Genomic DNA, 26369 nt, shown 5'->3' on the forward strand with positions numbered 1-26369 from the left:
TGAAAAGTTAAAAATGAGCAAAACAGACACGTAATGTAAATTCAAAGTTTATAAATATGAAATTCTTGTATTTGTGATGCTGAACTTTAAAGTGCAAAAATTATGATACAGCTGATGAGGCAATGACATTGTTAGTAAGGGGTGATCAAACAATCAGTTATAACAATCTTTATAAAACATTTACAAAAAGAAAAAAAGAAAGGAAAAAAAATCTATATTATAGATCTGTATTTATAAACTGAATAACCTGAATAAATCACGTGAAAACTAGACCTGAACTTGAGAAGAACAGATAACACAAAAACATCCACGACCAATAGTCAGGAGTCAGCGGTGTTTAGGTGAACTTCTTGATGAAGCGCAGTTTCAGGTAAGTTATGATGAGGAAGCAGATCGTCATGATGAACAAGGCCAAGTGGTTCTGCCACATGCCCCAGAGGGAGTATTCGACGCCCTGGTCCTCCAGAACCTTCTCCCCAGAGTAACAGCTGGAAACAGAGCACAAAAGTTCCTCAAAAACAAAATAAATGCTGAGATATGTGAGATATGCTGAGATACCAAAAGCTACAGTTGATCTGATATCACTAGAGGTGAGTCATTCCCCAGAGACTCCCAACTTTACAGCAGAAATTTGCTCATGGTACACCAGAACTGCAGTTCCTCTAATGACCACTTGAGACTGGCTTTATAAACGAGTCAGTCCCCACAGACTCTGATGTAAAAATGTCCAACTTCATTGCAGAAATAAACATGTTTACAGCCTGATACAAAAGCTCTTTTTGCCTAGTATCCATTTAAACAACATTTCTAAGGGACTTGAATTGTGTTAAGGCTTAATGTTAGATGTATCTGTTGTGTTAATAACTTTAATCCCTTTTTAATCCCATTCTCTAAATTTATATTTTGAATTTTGATTGCAGCACAAATTTGTTTTTTAAACGTCTTGCATTGTTTTGGTAGTTATGGGCTTTGTGCTCACAGATGAGCCTGTTTTCCATGTTTCTATCTCATTTAGGAACCCACAGTGAACCTCATCACTTCATGTTAACTTGCATGTGTCTCAGTGCTGCTTACTATTGTTGGTCGAGAGTGGTATTCATTTTCTCACAGAATGTCAGCCCGGTGAACTCATTAGCCTGCAGAGCCTGGAGAGATTCACAGACAAATCAACAAACATCACTCAACAAGAGTTTCATCTGAAGAAAAAGTTTTTTTAAACCAAGAGTACCAACCCTGCTCACAGTATGCATTTGGAAAATGTAAAAACTACTGAAGAACTGCTTTTTTTAAACAAAATGTTCCTCCAGGTAAGGTGATGCTAGCATTATTGCACAGGAGTGAAAATCTACAGCAAGTTAAAATGTTTTCTAAATCTTTGCAAATGCCTTCATATACTATCATGATTTATTTCTAAAAGCTGATGTTACCTTATCTATAACTGATAATCAGCACATCAATCAATCAAACTTTATCTGTATAGCGCCCTTTCAGCTGGAGACACAAATCCTCTTTGGGGTTGTTTTAGGAAAGGTAGAGCCAAATGCAATACAAACTAAATGCAATGATGCATTTTGAAAGTAATAACAAAATGTCAAAGAGAAAAAAAATAGCTTGTAAGCACCACAGGAGAAGAACCAATAGGGAAAAAAATAAATAAGCAGTAAAACTTCAAGTAAATAAAGACGGCCAGATAAAAGATCCTAAAAAGAGAGAAACATTATAAAATAGAATAAAAAGTATGATTAGTTAATAAAACAATGTTGCAATGTTGTGTATCATGGTGTAGCCCAACTGAGGTCAAATATGGTGTAACTAACTAAAGTAAGTTTAACAGTTTAGTCGGTTACAGGCCTAACTTAAGGGAAGGTAAGATTTTTAAGTGATTATAAAATTGCTGCAGATATAATAAAACTGTTAAAAATAGATGTAATTGCCAGTGTTTGTACTTACACTGAGGCCATATCTGGGTATACTTAAGTACTTTAACCACGCGAGCCAGCTGGCGATGGAGGGGATGTTCACTAGCAGTCCTGCAAAGATCTGGAGAAAAGGAAACATAGCAGATGAGGCGAGTGGCGAGGCTTTGTGTGGTAACTTCAGGTTTAGCCATGAGTTTTCATTTCTTTCTGCCTGTATGCATGGAAGATCCCACATCTACTAGAGATGGACCGATCCGATATTACGTATCGGTATCGGTCCGATACTGACCTAAATTACTGGATCGGATATCGGAGAGAAATGAAAAATGTAATCCGATCCATTAAATATCAAAAAAGCACCTCACATAACTTGCGACACGGCGTAACTCGGCTCATAACCGTAGCACGTCGGAGCAGTGTGGTCACGTGATAGAGCGCCTGTGTTAGTGATGGGATTTCCGGCTCTTTTTAGAGATCTGGCTCTTTCGGTTCGGCTCACTAAAAAGAGCCGGCTCTTTCGGCTCCGAACCGGCTCTTCAGGTTGTTTTGTTGCTTTAATTAATTTATTATTAACAACAATATAAAATTATGCACAAAAGGAATTACTAACGTAAAAAAAGTGGTTTTATTTATATATGTTTATATATAAATATATGCGGTGGCCCCTAGAGACAAAACACGTACAAACTCCAAAACACATTTCTAGCATGAACTGAACTTCCAAAGCAGAGCTACTAGATCACTTAAATTACACAATTGAAAGCATGAAAGCATATGTGTATTGTTTGTGTATTTATACACAGGCACTCATATATATTCAAATAATTTAAAAACAATGTTCATTTACCTGTTACTACCACACACCAAATCCGGTCGTTGGTACTTGCTGGCTTGTGTAGCCACTAGGTACCAAAAGCTCAACACTGCACCTAGCATCCTGGAGCACTTCTGTTGTCTTTTGTACGTGTTTTGAGTTTTTATGTGCTTCTGAGTTTTTACGTGCTTCGGAGTTTGTACGTGTTTTTACGTGTTTTGGAGTTTGTACATGCTTCAGAGTTCGTATGTGCTTCAGAGTTCGTATGTGATTTGAAGTTTGTATGTGCTTTGTCTCTAGGGGCCACCGTAAATATACTTTTATTTATTCACTCCACATAAAATGTAATAAATAAATCATATAATACAAAAATCAACTATTCACATTTCAACTTTTAACTAATTAAATTTTCAGCTTTTTCCTTTTACAAATTTAAAGTGAAACAACACAAAACACTGCAAACCACAACACAATTAAATATAAATTAAAATATGAAAACAAAAAGAACATGCATATTCTCTGTCATATGGACCTGCATGAATAAACTTTCTGAATCCTTTATCATCTGCAACTGAAAATAGTTGTGGATGATTACTATACCTTTCTAATGTGACGTTGTTGTCCCTGGCTCTCTCTCTCTCCCTCTGGCTCTGTTCCTGTGCTGAGTGTAACTACCGCCCCTCCCCCCTCTTCCCAGCGTAAAGCACAGGGCTCGCGTGTGGAGTGAAGTGCAAGAGAGAGGCTGAGAGAAAGGAAAAAAAAAAACCCACGTGACGGCTCGCGATAAGGAGCCGGCTCGCGTCGTTCACGTCAAAGAGCCGGCTCCATTTCGTTCGCGAACGACCCATCACTAGCCTGTGTGTATTTGTAGCCTGCTAGCAAACATTTCATCTCCGAGGAAGTTATGTCAGAGAGAAGTAAAGCAAGTGTGTAAGTTCATCTCTGAATGTTTGTAAAGCATTCCCGCGTTAAGCTTAACAACCGATATATAGAGCAACTGCCTCTTCTCTCTCTCTCCTGCTGCTACTTCAATCGTGAAACTGCTTAATGATCAGCGAGTCCGTCTCTCTTCTTTGTTTTTGGCCCACTTTGCACCAGAAAGAGGAAACCAGCGGCTGAACAACAGCAGCACTATTAAGCTTGATAAGCTGTTGTTAGAATTTATTTAATATTACTTTCTAGACCAGGATCTTTTTCTACGCAGCTGACGGCTGGTAACTGTGCAGGGGCGGATCTAGCAAAGTTTAGCCAGGGGGGCCCATAGGGCATAAACAGGGAAAAGGGGGCACAAAGACATACTTTTCTTTCTTATTCTCATTTAAAATATCTAGCTTTTAATTATTTAATAATTATCTGAATCTTACACCCAAAGTTTTAATCTGATGTAAAATGTATAGAAGTCCATTACTGTGTATAGTAACTGTTAAGTCTAATATACCCTAGTAAGCTGTAGTACTTTTTCCTTTGGGAAAGTACCATCTGTGAATTCTGCAATTCTGTTGAAGAAAGATGTTGAATCTATTTAATTATTCCTGAAAAATAATTTATTTCTGTGAATTTTTTTCACCCTGCATCAAATTAAAGTTGATTACATTGATTAATCATCATGAGGAAGAGGCTGGTTTCCTATTTTCTTTTGCTGGGAGTTTGCAACCCTATTAGTTAGGTTGCTTAATATTTCTGCTAAGTACTCTTTAAAATACCAGAATAGGGAGGATGGAGTAGGTTTAACTTTATTAGATTGATCAGTGTTGCTGATCTATGAAATATTTTGGGTGCAGTGTTTTGTTTTGTTTTTTACATACAGGTATAACAGAATAGCTTTAGTGTTGTTGTTGTTGTTTTTTAACTTGAGTATGAACTTATGCAAAAAGCAGCAAGATATTAAAAAAACAGTTTTATTGATTAAAAAACACACTATATCGGATTCATATCGGTATCGGCAGATATCCAAATTTATGATATCGGTATCGGACATAAAAAAGTGGTATCGTGCCATCTCTAACATCTACAGAGGTTTTTTGTTTCCCTGATGAGTACCAATTTCAAAACCATGGTATTGATCTGTCAGCCTTTTACAGATCAAACAGAGCACATAGGCCTTGAACTTGTTGACCTTTTATAAAATTTGTTGAAATATTTATTTGTGTTTTTATAGCTGTTCTTTTCTTGCTCCCAGACTTTTACCTTTGCCAGAAATAAAACTAAGTCAGTCTTACATGTCACAGGAATACATTCCTTTATGAAATTCTCCTTTAGGCTGTTGTCTAACTTCAATAACATTAGCATTACCTGTCTGACCATCATGAAGATTAAAGGTGTTAGCTATAACTTCTCTAAAGCTGATATTTAACTTCTCACTGTCAGTTTTTTCTAAGCGAGTTCCACATAAATTGATGTAAATTCATATTTTTATAATCAAATGACTGAACATTATGAGATTTGCTTTAATTCAGTTTGCTGTAAACGTGTGTCAGAATCTCAGCCTGATGTTAAGGTGGAACCAGAAAAGGGAAAATATACCCCGGTGCATGCTTGCAAGCACAGTCCCATCATGATTATGCAAGTGTTTGCAGGATTTTGATGGAGATTACCATTACCTGTGTTATAAACACGGTTTGCATTCTGCACTTTTTGATGGACTTATTGACTAAGCCATTATTATTTAATACGTGATTCATTTATTATGTCTTATAGACTGTATACAAAAAAGCCACAAAAGTGTCTTCAACTGATTAGTAAAGCCTTGAGCTGACCACTTTTATGCCTTCCTCTTTACTTTTGGAGTCTTATGGAGTTGTGTGTATTCATTTTGTATTTGATTTTATGTTACATTTGTAATTTTGTAATAGTGTGCCTTCTTTGCCCGCTCTTCCTTGCCTGCTGTAAAAAGAGTTGGGGTTTTTTGTTTTGTTTTTTTATTTAAAGGGACTTTCGGGTCAAATAAAGCTTAAATAAAAAATAAACAAGTATGGGGCTAGTCAGCCTGTGAAGCCGAAGGACACTTGTGACTCACATGAAACAATAAACAAACCTATCGGGTCATGAATCAAGTCAAAAGCAGGGTCACTTTTCCATAACCTTCTGTACAATCAGACAGAGTCGTCGCCCCCTGCTGTCCATTAGAAAAAAATGCAGGTCTAGGAGACCTTCACATTGGCTTATCTTTTCAGAGCCAGAAGCTACAGCCATCTTCATATATGCAAGCTCTGGGTGTGTATGCACTAATGTTTGCACAGGTGTATGCTGATGTGTGTGCATCACCATCATGAAGACGCAGGTGATTGTCATAAAGATGTTAGCGATGGCCACCACTGTCTGGTCAGCTGAGATGGCGAAAGCCATGGAGGTGGCGGTGTAGGCACACAGAGCGACGGTGAGCATGAAGAAGAAGAGAGCCCCAGCTGTCGGCTTCAGACCTGTACATACACAGACGAAATCACAAATCAGAGTGCCAGGGTTATAAACAGTAACAAAGATGCACAAACGGCACATGATACAAATCCTAACAAACCTCTGATGTGTAAAACAACCTTGTCTTTATATGTTTTTTGCCTTGATTTCTGTGATATAAAAATCTGAGAGTCTAACAGTTTTTCCTTCACATATGCAAAGGATAAACAGATCAGGATCAACATTCATAACACAGACCATTAGAAACACTGACACATCGGTTTACCAATCACATCTGCTCTACTCTGCATACAATTAAAGAATAAACACCAGGATAGCACAGCTTGTCTTCCACCTACCAACCATGAAGTATGCCACACAGGTGAAGACGATAGTGGGGATGGTCCTCAGCGTGATGATGTCAGACAGGATCTTACACAGGAAGTAGACCGATACCCTGTAGTAACCGCTGATATACTCATGACTGCAGAGAGAGAGGAAGACATACAGGAAAAGTTGTGTTAAAAACAGCATCTGTGAAAACATAATGATAAATAGAGGTGAGTGCCATTACTGCAGACCTTTAACTAATAAAGTTGTCAGTAGCATTTAATCTGAATTAGCAAGAAAGAAAATCTGCATAAAAATGTAAAATACCAAAAAAATAAAATGATTGGAAATGCATAAACTTTCCATTTTTAAAATGCTTCTTAATAATCCTACTGATCCTTATTAATTGAAAATAAAACATTAAATATAATGTGTTTTTAATAAGTAGATGATAGTTGTCATTATGATATAAAAAGGCACTGCAAGAATGTGTGTATTACGATTTCTCTTTTTTTGGCTAAACCTAAAATAATACATTTTGTGAAAGAAGAAGGCAATGAGAGGAGAACATATTGATCTGACTAAAAAAGAAAGTAAAGATGTGCATTTCCTGCAAATAATACCGACTCTGGTCCCTGGATGATAAGCAAGTCCCAACAATTTCACTTCATGAACACATCTTTAAAGAAAGCAAAGATGCAAACTTCTCAACATGAATGAATGAGTGGATTTTACCCTCATATAATGAAAACCTTTCACCCCAAAGTGAATTAAAAAGTTCCTTGAGTGTGAGACCCACGTGAAGATTTTCCTCTCTGTGATGAAGAGTTCAGCAGCCGACAGGGAGCTGAAACACTGATTCACGACGACGAAGAACAGCGCACCAGTCCTGGACACACAACCACACCATCGATAATCTCACATCCCAGATTCATCTTTATCATTTGTCTTTCAAATGTGACAAAGACAAAAGTACTACAGTAAATACCTGTTCTGAATTCCACTTGAATCATTCTGGACATTGAAGAAAAGGGCTCCGACAACCAGAGCGAGGAAGATTGTCACTGCTACCTAAACAGATTTTTTTTAAAAAGACACTTATAACCACTTATCACAGTTATCAATGCAAGTTCATTATTCCTTGAGTTTGAGGCAGGGAGGTAGTGTATTTCCCAAACCCCTTAAAATGATCTGATGGTGCAGTTTCAGTTATTGACACCAGGTGCTGCTCCTGCTAAACTCCCACTGACTGATGACACGTGCACACAGGAAGAGATGAGTGGTGATGCAGTGACCACAGAAAAGCCCAGAGTATATTCAACAGCAGGCAAAATAACAGTCAAGAGAAAAAAAGAAAGCTTTCAGATAAATATGTAGTCATGTAAAAAACTAAGTGCCCCCTTACTGCTTCCATAGGACTAAGAGGACAAACATCACCCACAAGCTGCTAATCAAATGCACTTGATTAGAAGTCTTGTTATCTATTTTGTCTGTTCTGGAGACGTCAGATATGCATTAACACAATGCCACAGTATTCACAACAGTGTCAGTCCCAGACTGTGCAGTGATCAGAGAAACTGCAAAACATCCAAACATCTATATCACAGACACTACCATCTTCAGTTAGCATGTTAAATGTTAAAGTTCAAGCCAGTACAGTTAGAAAAACACTGAGCAAGTACGGTTTGTTTCAAAAGGTTTCATCCTTATATTTTGCTTGTTCTTATGTTATTGTATTTTTGCACACCTCTGTTGCTTGTGAAGCCCGCACACAAGAATTTCACTCGCATGTGCTGTGCCAGTGTACCTCCACATGTGATGTGACAATAAAAGTGATTTGATTTGATTTGAAAACTTTACCAGCAGAGAGCCTCTTCTCTCTAAAGACAACATAGCAACAGAGTTTAGATAGTTTATCTGAACAAACCACAAATCTCCTGGGACAATGTCCTTAGACAGAGTAGAGAATTTTTTTGGCCAGAATGTGCAGTCCTACAGTCGATGAAAACCAAACTCGACATACCAGCAAAACACCTCACGCCAACTGTCGACCGGTGGTAGAGGGGTGATGAAGTGATGTGTCTGCATTATTCTAGGGTCTTTACCGTACAATGTAAAGTGACGGTTGTTGTGATTTGACACTATAAAAGTAAAAGTGAATTGAAAAAGACAACTGAGGGCTGCTTTTTTTCTTCACAGCCACAGGACCGACAGCCATACCAAAGTACTGTAGTGTCAAATGTGTGGCCATCTATCCTATAGCTTGCCTTGCCCTGAAAGCGTCTTATGTTTGGACTTTTTGAATTGTTTATTTTATACTCAGGTATAAAGACTTTCTCTTATAGTGATAATCTGTATTTTACCATTTGTTCTTAATATCATGGTTATCTGGGATTGTTCTTGAGTTTTTTATATCTAATTTCAGGTTTCAGTTATCAGCCTTCCCCTGTGTTCCCCGTGTTTTGTCACATATCCGTCTGTTGGTTTTACTTAATTTTTTTGTCGTAGTCTTTCGTCTCACATGCCTTGTGCTCAGTTTTTCTTCCTCTGTCTTGTTTTCCCTGATTATTTTCAGTTGTGTTCCCTGGCATCCCTCAGTTAATGTTTGCATTTGTTCATGTTGTACTGGTTGTCCTCCCTTGTGTTACTTTGTGTTACCTTGTAAGTAAATGAATGCCTGCAAAACCCAATGAACTGAATAAATGTACTACAACATACTACAAAGTACCCCCACAACAATGTGAGAGACTGATGAAGACCTAGAGAAAAGGATTACTTTAAGGTGGCTTCTGAATCATAGTGATATTATAGTAGTGACATAGTTATTGTAGCTTGCAAAGATCTGCTTTGTGTCAGCACAATGTCACTATGGTAACAAATGTTTATCAATATAAATGAACTAATCCTGTATTGATATTGATCTTATTACTTCCCTCTTAGACAGTGAAGATACACATTCCCCAAACTGGACAGTTCTTCTTTTAAATAAGTGAATAAATAAAGTGAACTTTACACAGACTTACCTGAGCGATGGAGGTCTGCGGGTTGAGTATGAGGTTGCGAAATGTCCTTTTGAGAACCCATCTGAACTGCGTGAAGAAGCCGGTGGTGTAGGTGATGGTTCTGAAGGGAGTAGTAGTGACCACCTTCTTTCCCTGGACGATCCTCTCTGAGACAGACAGAAGGTGGCAAAGGTTTGAATTAATTTACATTTAAACAAATGCTCATGTCTGTATGAACTAATGTGTTTTGTTCACATTTAAAGTCATTAACATGTCCTGTGAAGTCCAAAAAATGGGGAGAATTTAAGGTCAGAGTGGCTAAAACACTAAAACATAACAGCAAAGTTTCACAGTAAAACCAAAATAAAGACAACATCAATTTGAGACAATGTAGTCATTCATTATCTCTTTGTGGTTCATTTACATTGGGATGCAATTATTTGGAGAATTTTTGACCAATTTGTACCTCTTTTTTGTAGCCATCTAGCTTTGTTTATCGTCACCCAACATATTTTTCAGATACAAACATTAAAAATCAATAAATACTGAAGCCTTCCTTTGGTACCCACCCAGCTCTGCTTTGGTCTCTTTGAAGTGTTGACAGTTTCTGTACTCCTCCACCAGTTTCTCCCCAATCCCTCTTCGGGACTTCGACATCGATTCTGAATCCAGCTCTTGATCTGGATCTGGACAAAGAGAGGTCTGGTCAGGTCTACAAAAAACAGGGTTTTATATTATTACTTCTAATCATATAATCACTGGCATATGTCACAGAATCAGGATAAACTTTACAATTACAACTACAGTAGTGTGGATGTATTACTAACATGCAAGCTGCAAATATGTGAAATTAAGCTGTTACTTGCATAGTGTTCAAAACAAGCCAAATATTTTAACCCAAACAAATTCAAACTAATGTCAAATCAAGTCTAAATAATGTCATGTGTCCTACAGTGCCTGAATGCAGCATGTGTTACAGGTTCACTTGAGGGAATTTTAATTTTGCACATCTTTCTGCAGCACTTTCACACCTGGTTGACCAGTGAATCTAAAAATGTATGTAGGACAGAAGAGGGCGCCTTCATCCTGCTAGCAGCTTGTCCATAATTTGAGTTCATAACATTTTAAAATCAATGTACTTTTAGTTATAGTAAACATTTCTGTAAGTATTTTGAGTCATTAGTAATACCTTTTTGGAGAACAAAAAAGGGAATAAAGTCAACCACTTTCACCTAACCACTGTATGCTGGACAGCTGGTTAAAACGTATGTTTTGGTTTCCACACGAAAGAAACTTCTCAGTGCTCAAAAAGTTTCAGGAATATTTGTCTTCTATGTGTTTGGATGTTGTTGTTTCTCTTCTGTAACCTAATCATCATGATTATGATGCAGCTGATATCGTGAGTTAAACACAGTCTGCTGAACAAAAGTTATTGTTCAGACTTTAATGATTTCATGTTTGAACCAACTAAGGTTTCACAGGATGAATTCTAAAAAAACTATTTATCTAATGTGCTTTTCTCAGCAACGTTTTATGTAACAGCGGAAAGCCCTACGAATATTATAGAGGGCAAAGTTGTAGCCCCCACTGTGACCTGATAGTGGCAGAGTTGTTTCATTGTTATGTTGGCTAAACCTGGACACAGTGATACAGAAATGTGTCCATTTGGTGTTTTAACATAAAATGATGGTGCAGCAACTGGGTATCAGCGTTAGTGTAGAACAGCTGTTTACTGATACTGGATGGTGTTTGATGAGATGAAAAGGGAAGACTTGACACAACTTCTAAAAGCTTCTTGATCTGAATTTTTTTCCCCCAATTTGTCCACACTCAACTGCAAAAACTGCATGTGATGGTTATTATTATTGTGTGAATGCCTGTTTCTTTTTATTCTTTATACTTTATTCTAGTTGCTCCGTGGTTCTTCGCCATGAAACTACTTCCACAGTTGTTGTGCAATTTTCATTGTTCAAATTTTAAACTATTCTGCTGTTTCTGCTAATGCCGGCTTTGGTGCTCATAACGTCTATACTTTTTGAGATATTAAGGTTTTTATGCCATTTTAGGCCCATTTTGCTGAATGGGACCACATTATCAGTGTGGTAACTGATTTTGCTTGCCGGGGTACCTGTGTTTTAGCTCAGTGAGATGAGCAGCCGTTCTCAGAGCAGGAGGCCTGGGTTCAAATCCCGCTTATGGCAACATTTTTTTTCGATTAACGGTTAAACATTTTAAATTTTTTTCAACACAAATTTCAACTTCTTCACCACTTTTCAGCAGAATTTTGAGTTGTTTCAGCCCTTTTCAGCCACGTTTCCGGTTTCTTCAGCTGTTTTCAGCAGAAATTCTGCTGATTCACAGCTTTTCAGCAGAAAAAGCTTTTTCACCTCTTTTCATCACAAATTACAGCCTCTTCTGCTCATTTAAGCAGATTATTCAGTTTCTCCATATCGTCTCAGTATACTGAGAACTCGTTTGGCTCAGCGAGATGATTAACTGCCTTGAGACAAGGCGGCCTGGGTTCAAGCCCAGCTTGTAGCAACATTTCCTTTCAGGTGATAGTTTAACTTTTTCACATCTTTTCAGTACAAATTTCAGCTTCTTCACCCGTTTTTAACACAATTTTTGTCTTTCACCTCTTTTCAGCACAAATTCCAGATTTTTTAGCTGTTTCAGCACAATTTTTAGCTTCTTCAGCTCTTTTCAGCAGATTGTTCTCCTTCTTCTGCTGTTTTCCAATTCCACTACAAGGCATTCACACAGCATTTTTGCAGGAAATGCAAATGTTTCTAGTTATTATTATTATTATTATTATTATTATTATTATTATTATTAAGAGATTTTCCAAACAAGGTCAGGTTATAACCACGATGGCTTACACCTCAGAGGACCTTTTTTCCCCACAGCTGTCTTTTTGTCCAGGACAAACTTACACACCTTCTGTTTTCCCACTGTTGAGGGTGACGGCGGTCGAGTCTCCGTTGATGACATCCAGGAAGAAGTCAGCAGGGTTGTTGTGGGGCTCACAGGTGTATCCTAGGAAACAGTTTTAAAACATAGTCACAAACATTGCCTTTCTGTCGTGTTGCATCTTGTTGGGTTAAAGTTAATCAGGCGTGCTTACCAATGTCAGAGAAGTACTCCAGTGCACTCCGTGCTGGGCCGTGATAAACCTGACATGTTTTACAACAGAGAGAAGAAGAATTAACATGTAAGTCACAGTTTCCTCCACAGGTAGCTTGAAGTTAGCTCAGTGAAAATGTTTAAGTATTTCAATAAGCAGTATTTAAAGGGGACCTGATGACCGTTGACTAGCAGGGTGAGGCTGTCGAAGAGGCGGTAGATGGTGTATCGAGGCTGGTGGATGGAGAGGATTATGGTGCGACCATTGTTTGCCATCCTGGAATAACAGTAAAAAACTGTTATTTAGGTTAAACTTATTCAATGGATTTTTTTTTCATTTATTATAGTTATTCATTTAGTGATACTACTATTACTACTACCATATGATGCAGAGGGCTGCAGCTTGTGGCTTTCACCCTACAATGACAATTTGCTAACTGAAGTTACCTTTGGCCTGCCTTCCTTTCCATGTTAGGGCAGCCTTTGGTCTTCTCACTCATGTTTTTGGTTAGGGTTACCCTAACCTTTCACTGTGCTGACCAGGTTACAGAGATAAGGGAGAACTTTAAGCATATGCCAGCTATTTGTCACCAGCAGTTAAACAGTCATAGGTGGGGTCTTAATGTTAATATGATGGCCTGAAGAAACTGTACACAGTAGTTTTTCAATAATGAGTTAAATCTGTTTGCTATTTAAAGGTTCTGTTTCTTGACTCTTCCCACATAGCAGGTCTGGCCCAGATCTGGTGTCAAGCCGGCACTGCTGGTTGACTTCTGGCATGATAAGTGGTATGTGAACCAGATATGGGCCAGGCAGTGATGGCAGTGTTTGATTATGGTTTGGTTTATGTGGCCCAGGCTCATAGAAAACAGGTATGGCCCAGATCCGGCATCAAGTTGGCACCTCTGACTGACTGGTGTCATGGCAGGGTGTATGTCAACCAGATGTGGGCCAGGTCTGGCAATGATGTCATTATTTATGTTCCTATTTTCCCATTTTAGTTAGAAGACCCAAATGCCATGTTGCAATACTATAGTATACTATAGTAGCCAATGTTTAAAATGCAGGTTTGTGAGTGTACACTTTATCCAAAACCTGGTGAGGGTTTACTCAACCTGCCCACTGAGTGGCTGTAGCTCAGGAAGTAGAGCAGTTCACCTACTGATTGGAAGGTTAGTGGTTCAATTCCTGGCTCCTCCAGTCTGCATGTCAAGAGTATGAATGTAGTTAGGAAGCACTCAGCAATCCAAGAGAGTCAAAAAGCGCTCTATAAGAATAAGTCCACTCACTGTCTGAACAGAGTTTCGTCATGTTACTTTTGCACTATTATGTTCTGGCACATGTTGTTATTACATGGCTTGATTAAGGTACACATTAGGCTGACATCTGGGGCCAGAGCTTAAACTGTTCTGGGCCAGCACAGGGCCAGCACTGAGCTAGCACTGTGTCTGCAACTAGCCTTGTGCTGGCCCATTTGTGGGCCATCTCTGGCAAACCTGAGGTGCACCAAAGTGCCGTCATTCTTTGTGGTATGTGGGCCATGTGTAAGCACATTGTGTGGGCCAGATCTGGGCCATACCAGTTTTGCTATGTGATCTGACTCTTTGTTTCTTCTAACAGCCCAAAGACTGATTTTTTTGTGAAAAGATTTTTGGCAAAAACTCCAATTAATCTGATGCTTGTGCATCTGGGTCAACCTCTTTCCTTATTATTATGCTTTTTTGTTTTGAAAAAGGACGTTTCTGCAAATGAAGCTTCGTTTTGGTACTTTTGGTTTTATCTAGAGCATTTTCAGTTTCAGTACTGTTGTTTTTTACACTTAGGATGGCAACCTGGCAACCTAATTGGTAACCTAATGCAATTAAGCTCATTCAGCAAGTTAAGCTTTGAAGATTTTTAACATTTTTAAGCATTTCAGGCAAAATCTTCAAATTTCCAGTTTTCATTTTTGCTAGGAAATGCTTTTTCTAGTTGCTTCTGCTCTGTTCCTAGAATAAACAGCAATCAGCGCTAGCTAGCAGTCTCCAGAAAAACACAGACTCCATGTTTCACCCAGCGAATGCTGTCTAATTGAACCAGAATTCAGCTATGCAATGATTACATCAGTCCTTCTTGCTTCTTAATCCCTAATAAAACATTTTACATTGGAAAATACAGTTATAGATAACGTCGCCCAGTTCATCCAAACTCCTGATGCAGATCTGGAAAAATGGCCATTTTTAAAAGTCAGTATCCTGCAAAATCATCACTATTTACAGTAGTGATGTTTGTGAGCTAGCTTGCCCAGTGACTTCATAGATTTAAGGACATAACTTCAGACTCAGTGTTAACATTCAAGGTGTGGCCCATTGATATAGATGGGCATCTTCATGGCATCAGCACTAAAAATATGTGTGTTTTCACCTCTTGAGCAGCAGCAGCACAGAGTTGGCCGTGCTGGCGTCGAGGCCTGTGGTGGGTTCATCCAGGAAGAGGACAGGCGGGTCAATAATCAGCTCCATTCCAATGTTTGTCCTCTTCCTCTCGCCACCAGAAATCCCACGAATCAGCTGAGTGCCCACCTGCACAAACACACTACAATCAGACTTCAGTCTTTTTCCTTTCAATCTGTCTTCCAGTTCTTCTCATGTGTCTTTGTTTTGTTTTTTTCTCGTTTCTTTGCGCTTTTTAGCTTTCTTTTGGATACTTTCATTCTTCCTATATTTTAGAGTCATTTTTTATGCATTCTATTATTCTTTTGTACCACTTCTTGACTAAATGTTTTTTTATTTTTATTGAAGTTTCTTTCTTCTCACCTTGGAGTTGGCCACTCGGCCCAGTCCAAGCTCCTTGATCAGTCTGTCAACTTTCTGCTTCTTCTCCTTATGGCTGATGCTTGATGGGAGCCGCAGGGCTGCAGAGAAGGTGAAGTTTTCTCTGACCGTCAGAGTCCCCATCACCACATCATCCTGCAGACAGGAAGCTACTGTTTAGAAAAAAAATCTAACACATTAAAAGTGACCAAACATTTACTGCTGCCAGATGCATTTTTGTTTCAAGGACATCTTTTTAACTCAGTTTAATTTCCACAGATGTGACTTATGACCTCAGTATTTCTAAAACAATTAACTTTATGCAACTCAAACAGACTTGGCCTAAGAAGCCGGTTTTATTGTTGCAGGAAAGCTCTTCCTGCCCTGTCCAGGAAACTCTGCTAAATCCTGTCGAACTTCCTGCCTGCTTCACCCACCTGAACCACATAGCCAGACAGACACTTAAAGTTTGGGGGCTGAGGGGCTCCGTCAATCAGGACCTCTCCTGACAGACCTGCAGGGTCCTTTCTAGCTGCCAGAACATCAAGAAACCTAAAACAAAAAGGCAACATTCAATCACAAATTGAGTCCCAGTCAAGAGGCTTTATGCAGACATTAGCTCACACCATCTATAAGGATGGTTGCTTTCCTGTTACACAACATCTGAATTAGCAAAGGCAAGAATAGGCAGTCTTTGCTAATCAGCTGGCACAAATATAGACGGGAAGTTTGAGCGGAAAAATAGCAAAACGTTCTTGTTTTATTTCCTGTAATGTCTTTTCCATGTGGCAGGAAAATTGTTTATATATTCAAACTGTACTGGATAGAAGAAGACCTTATCTTTCTGTGAACAGGCAAAGACACAAACATTTCGTTTTCCAGCAGTTAATGTGTACAATACTTCCTCTACACTGATGCATCGACCACCAGTTGTTCATCTCTTAACAAACAAAGACGTTTTCTTCAGATTTTTGCTAAACATGAATGGAAAACATTCAATCCCATTTTCTCCCTGTACAAACACATTTGCAGCACTCACGATGACTTCCCGCTTCCTGTCGCTCCCATAATGGCGTTGAGACCTGGCTTCATGATCCCACTGAGGGAGAGAGCGACAAAAATATTATCAGTGGTGAATCTGTAGATGTGCAGATGTTAGGGGGTTTCACATGAAAAATGTTTTAATAATTCATTTCATAAACAGCAGCCGGGAAACGTTTGGACACATTCATTCAAGGGTTTCAGCTTCTTAAATTTTAAAATTTGCAGTTTTTTTCTTTATTCTGTTTATGTTTTGCTATTTTTTAAATTTGAACTCTTGGTTAAATGAAGTCACTGTCGTAACTGTGAAATTAATCAGCAATAAAAATAATAAGCTGCAGTCATTTGCATGAAGCATACAGCTCTTGAAAATTTACATTCCTAAAGTTTAATGGATCACTAATAAAGATTTAATGTTGATCTTATTTTTTACTGTGTAGGAATAATAAAATCTTCTTCTGAATTGGGGCAACCAAAAAATCCTGAAAGCAAAAACTCTGTGCCCTTCAGGGTCATTATAGTCATCCCAGGCAGTATGCCACAGCTAAATCTCAGGGAAATAAGAGGAAAAAAACACAGCAAACAGCAAAAACAAAACAATAAAAAAAGAACCCAATCGCCCAATAAAATATTTACTTTCTGTAGACCTCCATCCCACTCACTCACCCTCTCTTCTCTCTACCAACCTTCATCTTCGCAGTGCTGCTTAGCCTAGGATTACAGTAATGACCCCAATATCACTGAAAGGCTCAGAGTCGCAGTTTACGGAAAGCACTGGAATTCCTTCAATGAAACAAACCCTGTCTGACCCCAGTGACAGGTTAGGCTCTAAAAAATAACTTCCAGGGTTACTTTTCCGTGGAAGTTTTCACAGGTTTTTTTTTTCTTAAATGATGAAGCAGTTTGAGTTCTGCTTTTCTCTAGAGTGACTTTTGTGATATTACAGAAGTCATGGTGCTGTATTTCTGAGGAACTGAAATGGCTTTTTCCAGCAAAGTTACAAGTTTAGTGGCCGTTTGGTTGAGGATGTTTCGTAACACTGTGATTCTTATTCTGCATTTTCCCTGACATGTACAGGGATGAAAACTTCCTCTTTTTTTTTTTAAACTGCCACTAAGCAAATCTCAAGCTGTAACTATGACACAGCAGTTTTATATGTATCTGTGTTATAGTCGCCTTTCTCTCCTTCATGCCTTTCAGGCTAATGCGGGTTTATTTTTTTTGCTCTTGCTGGTATAGCTACAGTATAGTGAAGGGGATTGAAATTTACCACATGCATCTGAAACCCAAAACCACATGGGCACACTGTTAAGTGTCTGCCAGGGCATTAGTCAGCAATTTACTGTTTTGGAAAAGTAAAATTCATTTTTAGTCACCCAGTCATTTAAGTGAGTCTGAGACACACAGGGAGGTGACTTCCTCCTGCTCAGAATCTGTCCTGTCATTCATTCAGCCGAAAACATGACTCTGCAGCGTTGTTTAGATTCCTGCAAATGAGAAACTTGCCATTCTTTTCATTGCCATTTAGAGGTTTTCCCCCCTACATCCCATTGGACGTATGTGCTCAACAAAGGGTCATATATTTTGTTACATTTTGTGTTACACTGTAAAATAAAATGAACTGTCCCCATACAATGACACACTTTTAAAAATTACTCTGTTCAAAAGCGATGTTTAGGGTTTTTTTTTTATAATTATGTGATCCAAGTGATCCCTAATAACTAAGACAAATTAACAAGTCCTGGGAAGCTATTGTTTCTCTGTTAAGTGAGCAGGAAGTAGAACCTCTCAATGGACCACTGAGTCTATGTTCCAAAACCTCACGTAGTGTTATAGGCACCTCTCAACTGCCAGAAAAGAATGATATCGCAGATAAAAGTGGTTGCTGAATTTCACTGATATTCCACAATCTCTGGTTATCTAATTATCTAAGGCTACGTTCACACTGCAGGTCTTAATTCCAATTTTTTGATCTAATCCAATTTTTTTTGTCTGCTTGTTCACACTACAAATAAAATGTGACAGCAAACACGCTATAGTGTGAGCCCTCAAAGCGGCCCGCGCCCCAGGTCGGATTTGAAAATATTGGATTTGTGCTGTTCATGATCAGATATGGGTCGCATAGGATCAAAAAAATAAATCAGATTTGATGCGCTTTCGCCTGCAGTGTGAACGTAGCATTAGTAACTCAAAACACATAAGAACATTAAAACAAAAAATGTAATGCAATGTAAAGGGAAAAATTAAATACAGTATATTTGTCCTTCACATGTAATCTGCATTCTTGTGTCTATTTGTTTAACTTACAAAAAATCTCACTGCTTTTTAGCATTAGTATCCTGTCCCATGCAAAGATACTTTCTGCCTCACTTTTAGCTTGTCCGGATCTGGTTGGCAAACATCAATCTGGCCCAATGGGTGTCTTTTCAAAATTGTGAAGGACCTCGCTCACAGCATCTCATGCTACACCAGAGTAATTTGATCAATTTTTATTGATCAAAAAAAAATTCTTGCTTTTTTTCTTTCACTATCTACTTTGCAAATTACTTATTTTTTTACACACTAGGTGTAGGGTAAAAAAAACATTCTAGTAATGAAAAGAAAACTGCGGGCGCACTGTTGAAACTCCACTTCTTTATCACATACTGACGTATCTCTGAGATTAAATGCACAGCTAGGGTAAGTTCACTGCTCTACCGAGCTGCTCTAATGGACAGAGTGAATGGATGGATTAGCTTGAAGAAGAAGGCGACTTGTTAGCTAATCAATCCAATGACACTTCGCCTACTGGTGTTGGCCAGAGGGGCCGATGGTGCAATATGGCAGCCTCGCTTCTTTATCAGTCTGCCCCAGGGCAGCTGTGGCTACAACTGTAGCTGCCTCCACCAGTGTGTGAATGTGAGAGTGGATGAATAGTGGAATTGTAAAGCGCTTTGAGGGTCTCGAAAAGCGCTATATAAATGTTATAAATATTATTATCTCTCATCCAAGTGACTCCACTACAAAAGGTGGATGAAATCCTGCTTTGTTAACTTTACCTTCTTTCTATATCTTCCTCTCGTCCTTTTTTTATTAGGTTTTCCTTTCCACATCTTATCACAATTCAGAATCCCTTGCGTGTATTCTCCGCGTGACAATGGCGTTGGTGATAATTTAGCTTCCATTACACCCAGACAGGTCAGTTTCTGGCCTGATTATAAATGCACAATCATAAATGATGGTAAAGTCAGTTTTAATGCGCTCCAGTATGAGCCGTCACAGCAGGATACAGCCCTTATTCTCATGCAAACAGGTTAAACTAAAGCACAGACCTTCAACTTTGTCAATGATTACACATGTCCAATAAAATCCCACAGGTACAAGTCATTAAAATCTGTACACACGCACACAAACACACCTGCTACACTTTGACCCATTAAAGCTTTCATAACTTACATATATAATAACACATTGATCTTTTTTATAACAGAGTATAATCCATGGCTTTGTGTGCAGACACGTGTTGGTGTAGTAGATTTAACTCTACCATTACCCTACATTTACCCTGACCCTACAAAGATAAAACCAACTATTTGTAAAAAAAAAAAATGTGAATAGCAATTATGGTCTTTAACAAATTTTTGAAGGTAAATGGTCTCCATTTCCAGGTTGCACTTTTCACAGTTTCACTATAAGCAAATCGCAATTTGCAAACAAGGTGACATCTTTGTCGATCGTCAACATGAGACTGTGGCATGGTTAGCGACCGAAGCTAACAAACATTTCAATGTTGAATAACTTTTGGCGGCCAGGATTTTCACAGTGTCTAGTCATGACTAAAAAATTGTTTCAAAATGAAAGTTGAACAGACACTGAGAAAATATCAGCAACGTTGATTCAACTTTCATTTATTTTTGGAGTTCTTCTACATTTATTTTTGTTAGAATACAAATCATAATGTGGTTTTCTGTCAGAACCCTGCACCTATTTGTGATAGATTTCACCTAGTGACTGACAGGAACCACTCACCAATTGGACAGGGAATAAACATTTTTTTCTAGTGACCAAAGGTTACCAGGGGATTGGCAACTGGTCTCTAGGTTTTGTGAATAGGGCCTTACACCGCTGAAGTTCAGTTATTCTCAAAAACTCAAAGACTCAGGCCTCAGAAGATTAATGAAACTATTATTTGACTATTATTATTATTATTATTACATTATTTGGCATTTATTAGCTTTAACTCCAACATCATCTGCACGGCTCATCTGGCATTGTTTTAAAGACCTGAAGAAGCTTAACTGTCAACAACCTGGAGAACTTTCTTACTAATCATTGCTTCAGTGTTAAAGTAACTGTCAGTTTAAATTTATTAATCCTGGCTGTTATAAAGTGTTAACACTTAGCACCTTTGACTCAGTAACTTTTACACCCTCAACGTTCTTGCCAAGTAAAGTTTCAAACAAACTGAGGCAGTACAGCATCCTGTACCCGTGCCTGTTTGTTGGTTTAAGCCCAGAGTCATTGTCTTCTCACAGGCTTTTGTATGTACAGTATGTGTATGTGTTTCACAGAGGCAAACTTAGGAACCTGAGTCTCCCGACAAAGCAAACTTCCTTCCTTTGCCTCCCAACATGTGGGAGTGTTTGAACCAAGCAAACCTTGATCGTGTCACGTTTGCATCCCAGGTGGGCTCCTGGCAGCACGTAGACAAATAAACACACAGTAGCTGCACATGCAGACTGTGCATTACCAGTTTACCACAGTATGGGCTCATGCTTACAGTCACCTGAGGGCTAAAGCATGCCTTGCATTGTAGCATCACAGGAATTTCTTGTAAGACAAAGTAAATCCAAGCCAGCTTATTGCAGTTTGGTTGGTAAACTTTAAGAGGTAAAGTGCATCACTACAGAAACAGTGAGGTGACAAGATATGACTTAAAAGGCTGTTAGTCAAGTTGTAAATCCACAGTTTTTCCTTGAAGCTGTTTCATTATCACAAGTCCTGCCAAACCTGAGCATTTCCACCCTCTACACATATATACCACGTGACTGTGTGGTATATCCTTGGGTAAAGGGCGTGCTCTTTTTGCCGATTTTTATTCATGCTGTATGTTACTCTGCTGATTGTTAGAGCGTGTGATGTAAGACAAGGTTACATGTGCTCTAACAATAATGCATTACCCAAGCTGATGTTATCTTATCTTTAAAATACCTGACTGCATGTTTCTTTTAGTAGAGAAGTGGTCCAACATGGGCCTGCAAAATCGTCTAACTGAACCCAATGGATTGGTTTGCAAAGTGTGAAAACTGCAGTGAACTTAGAAATTAATTAAAATACATTGTTAATTTTTTTTATGATGGCTGAATAACTACGCAGGATTGGAAAGTTACAAAATTTGTTGTCTCACAATTTTGAAAAAAGGAAGGTGAGCGGCATCTTTCACTTGGGCTTCTTTGTTCAGCTTTTTAAAAAAAAAAAACATTACTGGCACCGAAACTAAAATTCTGCGAACATTAATGATGTCTCCTCATCATCTGCTCAGTGTCTTTCATGAACATCCACTGGACGTCCCTCTGAATCTTTCTAAAAAAAGAAGTTTGTATTCTAGGAATTTTTGTTTGTTTGCCTTTACCGTGATGAAACAATAGCCTTTCACTGATGGTGTAACATCATAGCCCACTGAGCATCACACAAGGACAATTCATAACCAAGTTATACCACTAACCAGAATTTGGGAAAAACACACCTGTGAGTGTTCAAAGGTCCTCAGTAAAAAAGATGAATATTTTTTTAAGATGAATGTGTGAACAGCGTCCCTTTTATCAAAACATTCCTCAGCCACACAACTTTCAAAATGAAGCTTAAAGTTCTGAAAACCAATAGATAATTAGCCATTTGTGGGATATACATGGAAAAATCAAAATCCCAGACTTCATTTGCCTTTGTTACATTTAGGGATGGGTATCGTTTAGGTTTTATCTGATACCAGTGCCAAACCGGTACTTTAGCAACGGTGCCGGTGCTCGAACCGGTGCTTAAACAATGGAGAACACAAACTTTGTCCAAAAACCTCTCATGTTTAGCTGTTTTTTTGTAAAAAAGATAACAATGTTAGCCTTTTCTGCAGCTATAGGGCATATATGGTATCACTCTTGGCTGGAAGCAGTGCTTGAACAATGGAAAAAACACAAACTTTGTCCAAAAACCTCTCATGTTTAGCTGTTTTCCAATTTTTCTTTGGTCATTTTAGCCTTTTTGGCCAGGGTGAAGGGAGTATCTGCCATCAAACAAGAAGACAGCCGCATGTAGCTATGATGATGTTTGCTAGTTCACCTTACATGCATTAATGTAATAACGTGGTTAGCCTACTCAACGTAAATTACACACGAACAACATTACGCTACTCACGCAGAGAAGAACGGCTGCTGCTGCCATCATCATCCGTCATCATTTCTGCTACACTGGCAGGGCTGGGGGCCAGGACTCTACTCTTCAGGTTCTTGGGGGATGTTGCTAACTCCGGGTCCGATAACAGGCACCACACCCGCAGTAGGTACGGTGCATTTCTCGGCTTTAAAAATACCCCGCTATGTGTCGCCGGGTGTTTCATCAGATTCGAGGACTTACCTCCTTTGCACAGTATCATCTTAAAGCACCTGTTGCAGGCTGCTGAGTTTGCATCTTTTGCTGTGAAGTACAGCCAAACTTTTGACCGCTTCGCCTTGGGCATTTTTAATCTGTAGCTCTGCTCTAAAAGAACGTACGTACCTGGACCCGCCTACTATCCTTGGAAACGTAAAATGATTAGCTAGAATCTGAAGTGTATCACATCTCAGGAAAAAAAAGCACCGAAATAAAGCACCGAAATAAAGCACCGAAATGTGCGCTGCTTTTCGGTCTGGTTGATACCGTTTATGTTAGAACTGGTGCCATAATGACACCAGATACCGGTACCCATCCCTAGTTACATTTGGCTTCTAATACTTTGATCAAGTCTTAAAATGTCTTAATCTAATGTTGTACTTTTAGGCTGCATGAAGATGAGATATTGCAGCTAAGCTTTGCCCTCATTTTTTAGAAGTGTGTTTAAAATGACAAGTAGCCTGTTGTTTGTTAGCTTAAAAATAAAACGTCTGTTGTCCTCGAAGTTTAAACGCACCAGTCTACTCACTTGAGGTCGATGAGGATGTCTTTGGTCGTGGCCTTCTTTCGGCAAAAACATCCACCTCCCTGTTTCACCTTGTAGTGAATATTGTGGAAACTGACTGTTGCGCCGTGCAACTGTTGTCTTGAACGGGACCCTTTAGAGGCTCCGTTTATCCCCATTTCCATCGTATCTTCGTTGTCTGACATCCTTCAGTTGTCTCCACCTGTATGCCCAACACTGAAGAACATTTTTGCTGTAAATACCATTTCTTAATAAAAATCTAATCTTTTACATCTCTTGAGGCAACGGTTTTGTTTTTACATAACAAATATCACCATATCTTGTCATTTTTTAAAACCAAATTTGAAGCAATTTGGTTTGTTACAAATCCTTATTTTTTGGATTTCCATATAAAAATGCCTATTCTACATCAACATTAACAATAGTAGATTTTAAAAAATCATATTACAATCCTGTTGCTGCACGTTTGTGTGACTTTATGATATTACGTTCATTGCTGCTAAAGTTTAACTTGAAATGAAAGCTGCAGACAGGTCATTTACTCTCGTCTCCTCAGTGCTGCTGTCTCAGAATGTATTCTGTTAAATTTTGGGAATCTACAACAAAGCAAAGCCATATGAACAATCTCTATGCTTTAATGTCTATGTAGTTAAAATCAAGTATGTATTTCAACTATTACTATATGTTAGAGCTAAAACAAAGACCAGATGTTTAGATAACTGAAGAAATTTAAAACACATGCAGCAACACAGTTCACTTACTCTTAAACCCAGCACCAAGTTCGGATATTTCTTTAAGTGAGTCAGACCCACTGAAAAAGAAAAAACACTGTATACGGCTTTTTGTTGTGTTTGCCCAAGTCTCTTTCCTAAACACTGTTTGACTTTTAAGCCAACATCAATAAGTCCCAAGAACAACTATCTACAATTATCTAGAACCGTAAATGAATGAAGCGGGTGGTTTCCTGTCATTTTCCCAATTAATGTTTCGAATATTTCTGGAATCTGACCTCCTTTTGGCCAAAAGGTTGATGTCAACTTTTCTAAAACCATTTACATTTTTACATTATTGTTACTGGATTCGGTTTTTTAAGACTCATTATCCAACAGTACAAGTTCACAAGATGTGTAAACTGAAGCTTGGTTTGTTGAAAATACCGTAAAGGTCAAAAGTTCATATGTAAATTTCTTGTGGCATCCGGCCTCTGCAGTAGACGCTTCCTGCAGTGCTGATGATCGGGCATCTCTAGTCTAATCTGATATACTCAGAAGCAACACAGTTTAATCTTAATGTCTGCTTTATACCACGTTAATAAAAACATGTTCTAGACTCTTCCATCTCAGCGAGAGTTGATTTTAGATTTTAAAAATAGAAAAAAAGATACACGTGGCAACCAAAACTCAAAACAAAGACACTATCTCTCACCTGCTTTAGTCGGAAAGCACCAATGAAAACAGCTACTGACAGATATCCAAACCGCAGCAGGCTTACCAGGAAACTGCAGTGACTCAGACTGCAGAGCTAAATGCGTGCTTAGCAGAGCTAGAGAGGTTTGTTTAGTACATGTGCTCGGCCCAGTTTTATGTCTGAAAGGCGTGATAAGAGAAGTAGGGAGGAGGGCACTACTGTCTCTCTCTGTCCCCCCCCCCCCTACAATGGTAAGGTTCTGCTATTGCTTTATTGTGACATATGAGTTCCTGGGTAAGCAGCACTGCTGTTAAAATTTGCACTTGAGATTTTTGTTTACATCATTTTTCACTTGACAAGGGCAGGGCTTTGAACTTTATTGGTGATCCTAAGGGGCGGGTGTGTGTTTGTTTCAAAGGTCATTTACCTGCACTTTCATTATAAAAGTTGTGACTTGAAGAGATTTTCTGAAAAAAAGACAATTTAAATAATATAAAATAACTTTATTTAACCCAAATGTAACACATTTGTGTTACAGCAGCCGAAATATCAAACAGAAGCTATAAAAAAATTAAATCATAGCCTAAAGTGTCTCAATGATCTAGAGAATGACATAACAAAGTAGGTCAATAGGGTGAAAATTATATAAAGTAAAGAAATAAAAATACACCTTAAAAAGCAGCTAACCAAGCAAAATTCCAAATCCCATGCTATGTAAAAAAATTAAAATAAAAAAATATATATACATAGAAATAAATAAAATGCCTATTGAATGTCTATTGCTGAGTCACTTTAATGTCATTTAAAGTGAGTCAGCATCGACGAGTTTAGAATTTGGAAATCACCGTTATGTCACCACAGCTGTAAGCACTTTAGGGTGACAGAAAAAACAGGAACCGGGAGAAAACCTACCAAAACCTCAGGGGGAATAAGATGTACAGGGTGGGCCATTTATATGGATACACCGTAATAACATAACAAAGAATAAAGTTACGTTGAAACCAAGCACACCATTGTTTTTCTTGTGACATTACCAATAAGTTTGATGTGTCACATGGCCCTCTCCCTATTGGAAAAACAAAAGTTGTATCCAAGATGGCCGACTTCTAAATGGTCACCATGGTCACCACCCATCTTGAGGAGTTTGCCCCCTCACGTATACTAATGTGCCACAAACAGGACTTTAATATCACCAACCATTCCCATGTTATTACGGTGTATCCATATAAATGGCCCACCATTTATGAAAGATAAGTTTCACCCTTTTCAGAAATGTTAATTTAAAAAAAAAAGACAGTTGGAGAATACCACAAACATAAGCCACTTTCCATTAGTACCTACTCGGTACTTTCTTTTAGTACCTGGTAAAACTGTCAGGGATCATGCCAACTCTATACAAGT

The 26369-nt window shown here is 38.5% G+C and overlaps 1 protein-coding gene across 2 annotated transcripts; it reads right to left on the reverse strand.

The window, feature by feature from the left end:
- Positions 1 to 34: 34 nt before the first annotated feature.
- On the reverse strand, positions 35 to 25126 carry LOC146390253 (broad substrate specificity ATP-binding cassette transporter ABCG2-like). Of its 2 annotated transcripts, none has more exons than XM_084923300.1 (18): positions 24987 to 25126; positions 23565 to 23777; positions 16413 to 16472; positions 15811 to 15925; positions 15377 to 15529; positions 14985 to 15142; positions 12756 to 12858; positions 12583 to 12631; positions 12396 to 12494; positions 10028 to 10144; positions 9480 to 9625; positions 7445 to 7527; positions 7256 to 7345; positions 6486 to 6610; positions 5998 to 6152; positions 1951 to 2040; positions 1075 to 1145; positions 35 to 488 (listed from the first exon to the last, which is right to left on the reverse strand). In XM_084923300.1, the coding sequence occupies exons 2-18, from the start codon at positions 23744 to 23746 to the stop codon at positions 338 to 340; spliced, it is 1947 nt and encodes a 648-aa protein (XP_084779426.1). In that variant the 5' UTR covers positions 23747 to 23777; positions 24987 to 25126; the 3' UTR covers positions 35 to 337. The 2 variants fall into 2 exon arrangements, with proteins under 2 accessions (XP_084779426.1, XP_084779427.1); XM_084923301.1 differs by lacking the exon at positions 24987 to 25126 and adding an exon at positions 24323 to 24918.
- Between the last annotated feature and the right edge of the window lie 1243 nt (positions 25127 to 26369).

The sequence above is a fragment of the Perissodus microlepis genome, chromosome 3, assembly GCF_051167445.1.
Source record: "Perissodus microlepis isolate ML-2025 ecotype Zambia chromosome 3, ASM5116744v1, whole genome shotgun sequence".
Classification (NCBI taxonomy): Eukaryota; Metazoa; Chordata; class Actinopteri; order Cichliformes; family Cichlidae; genus Perissodus; species Perissodus microlepis.

Coding starts and splice junctions, on each gene's coding strand:
- LOC146390253 (XM_084923300.1), bottom strand. CDS start 23,746: ATGTCAGACAACGAAGATACGATGGAAATGGGGATAAACGGAGCCTCT. Junction 15,143..15,376: donor GCCGAGTGGCCAACTCCAAG/GTGAGAAGAAAG, acceptor GTGTTTGTGCAG/GTGGGCACTCAGCTGATTCG. Junction 489..1,074: donor ACCACTCTCGACCAACAATA/GTAAGCAGCACT, acceptor CTCTGTTTCCAG/CTGTTACTCTGGGGAGAAGG.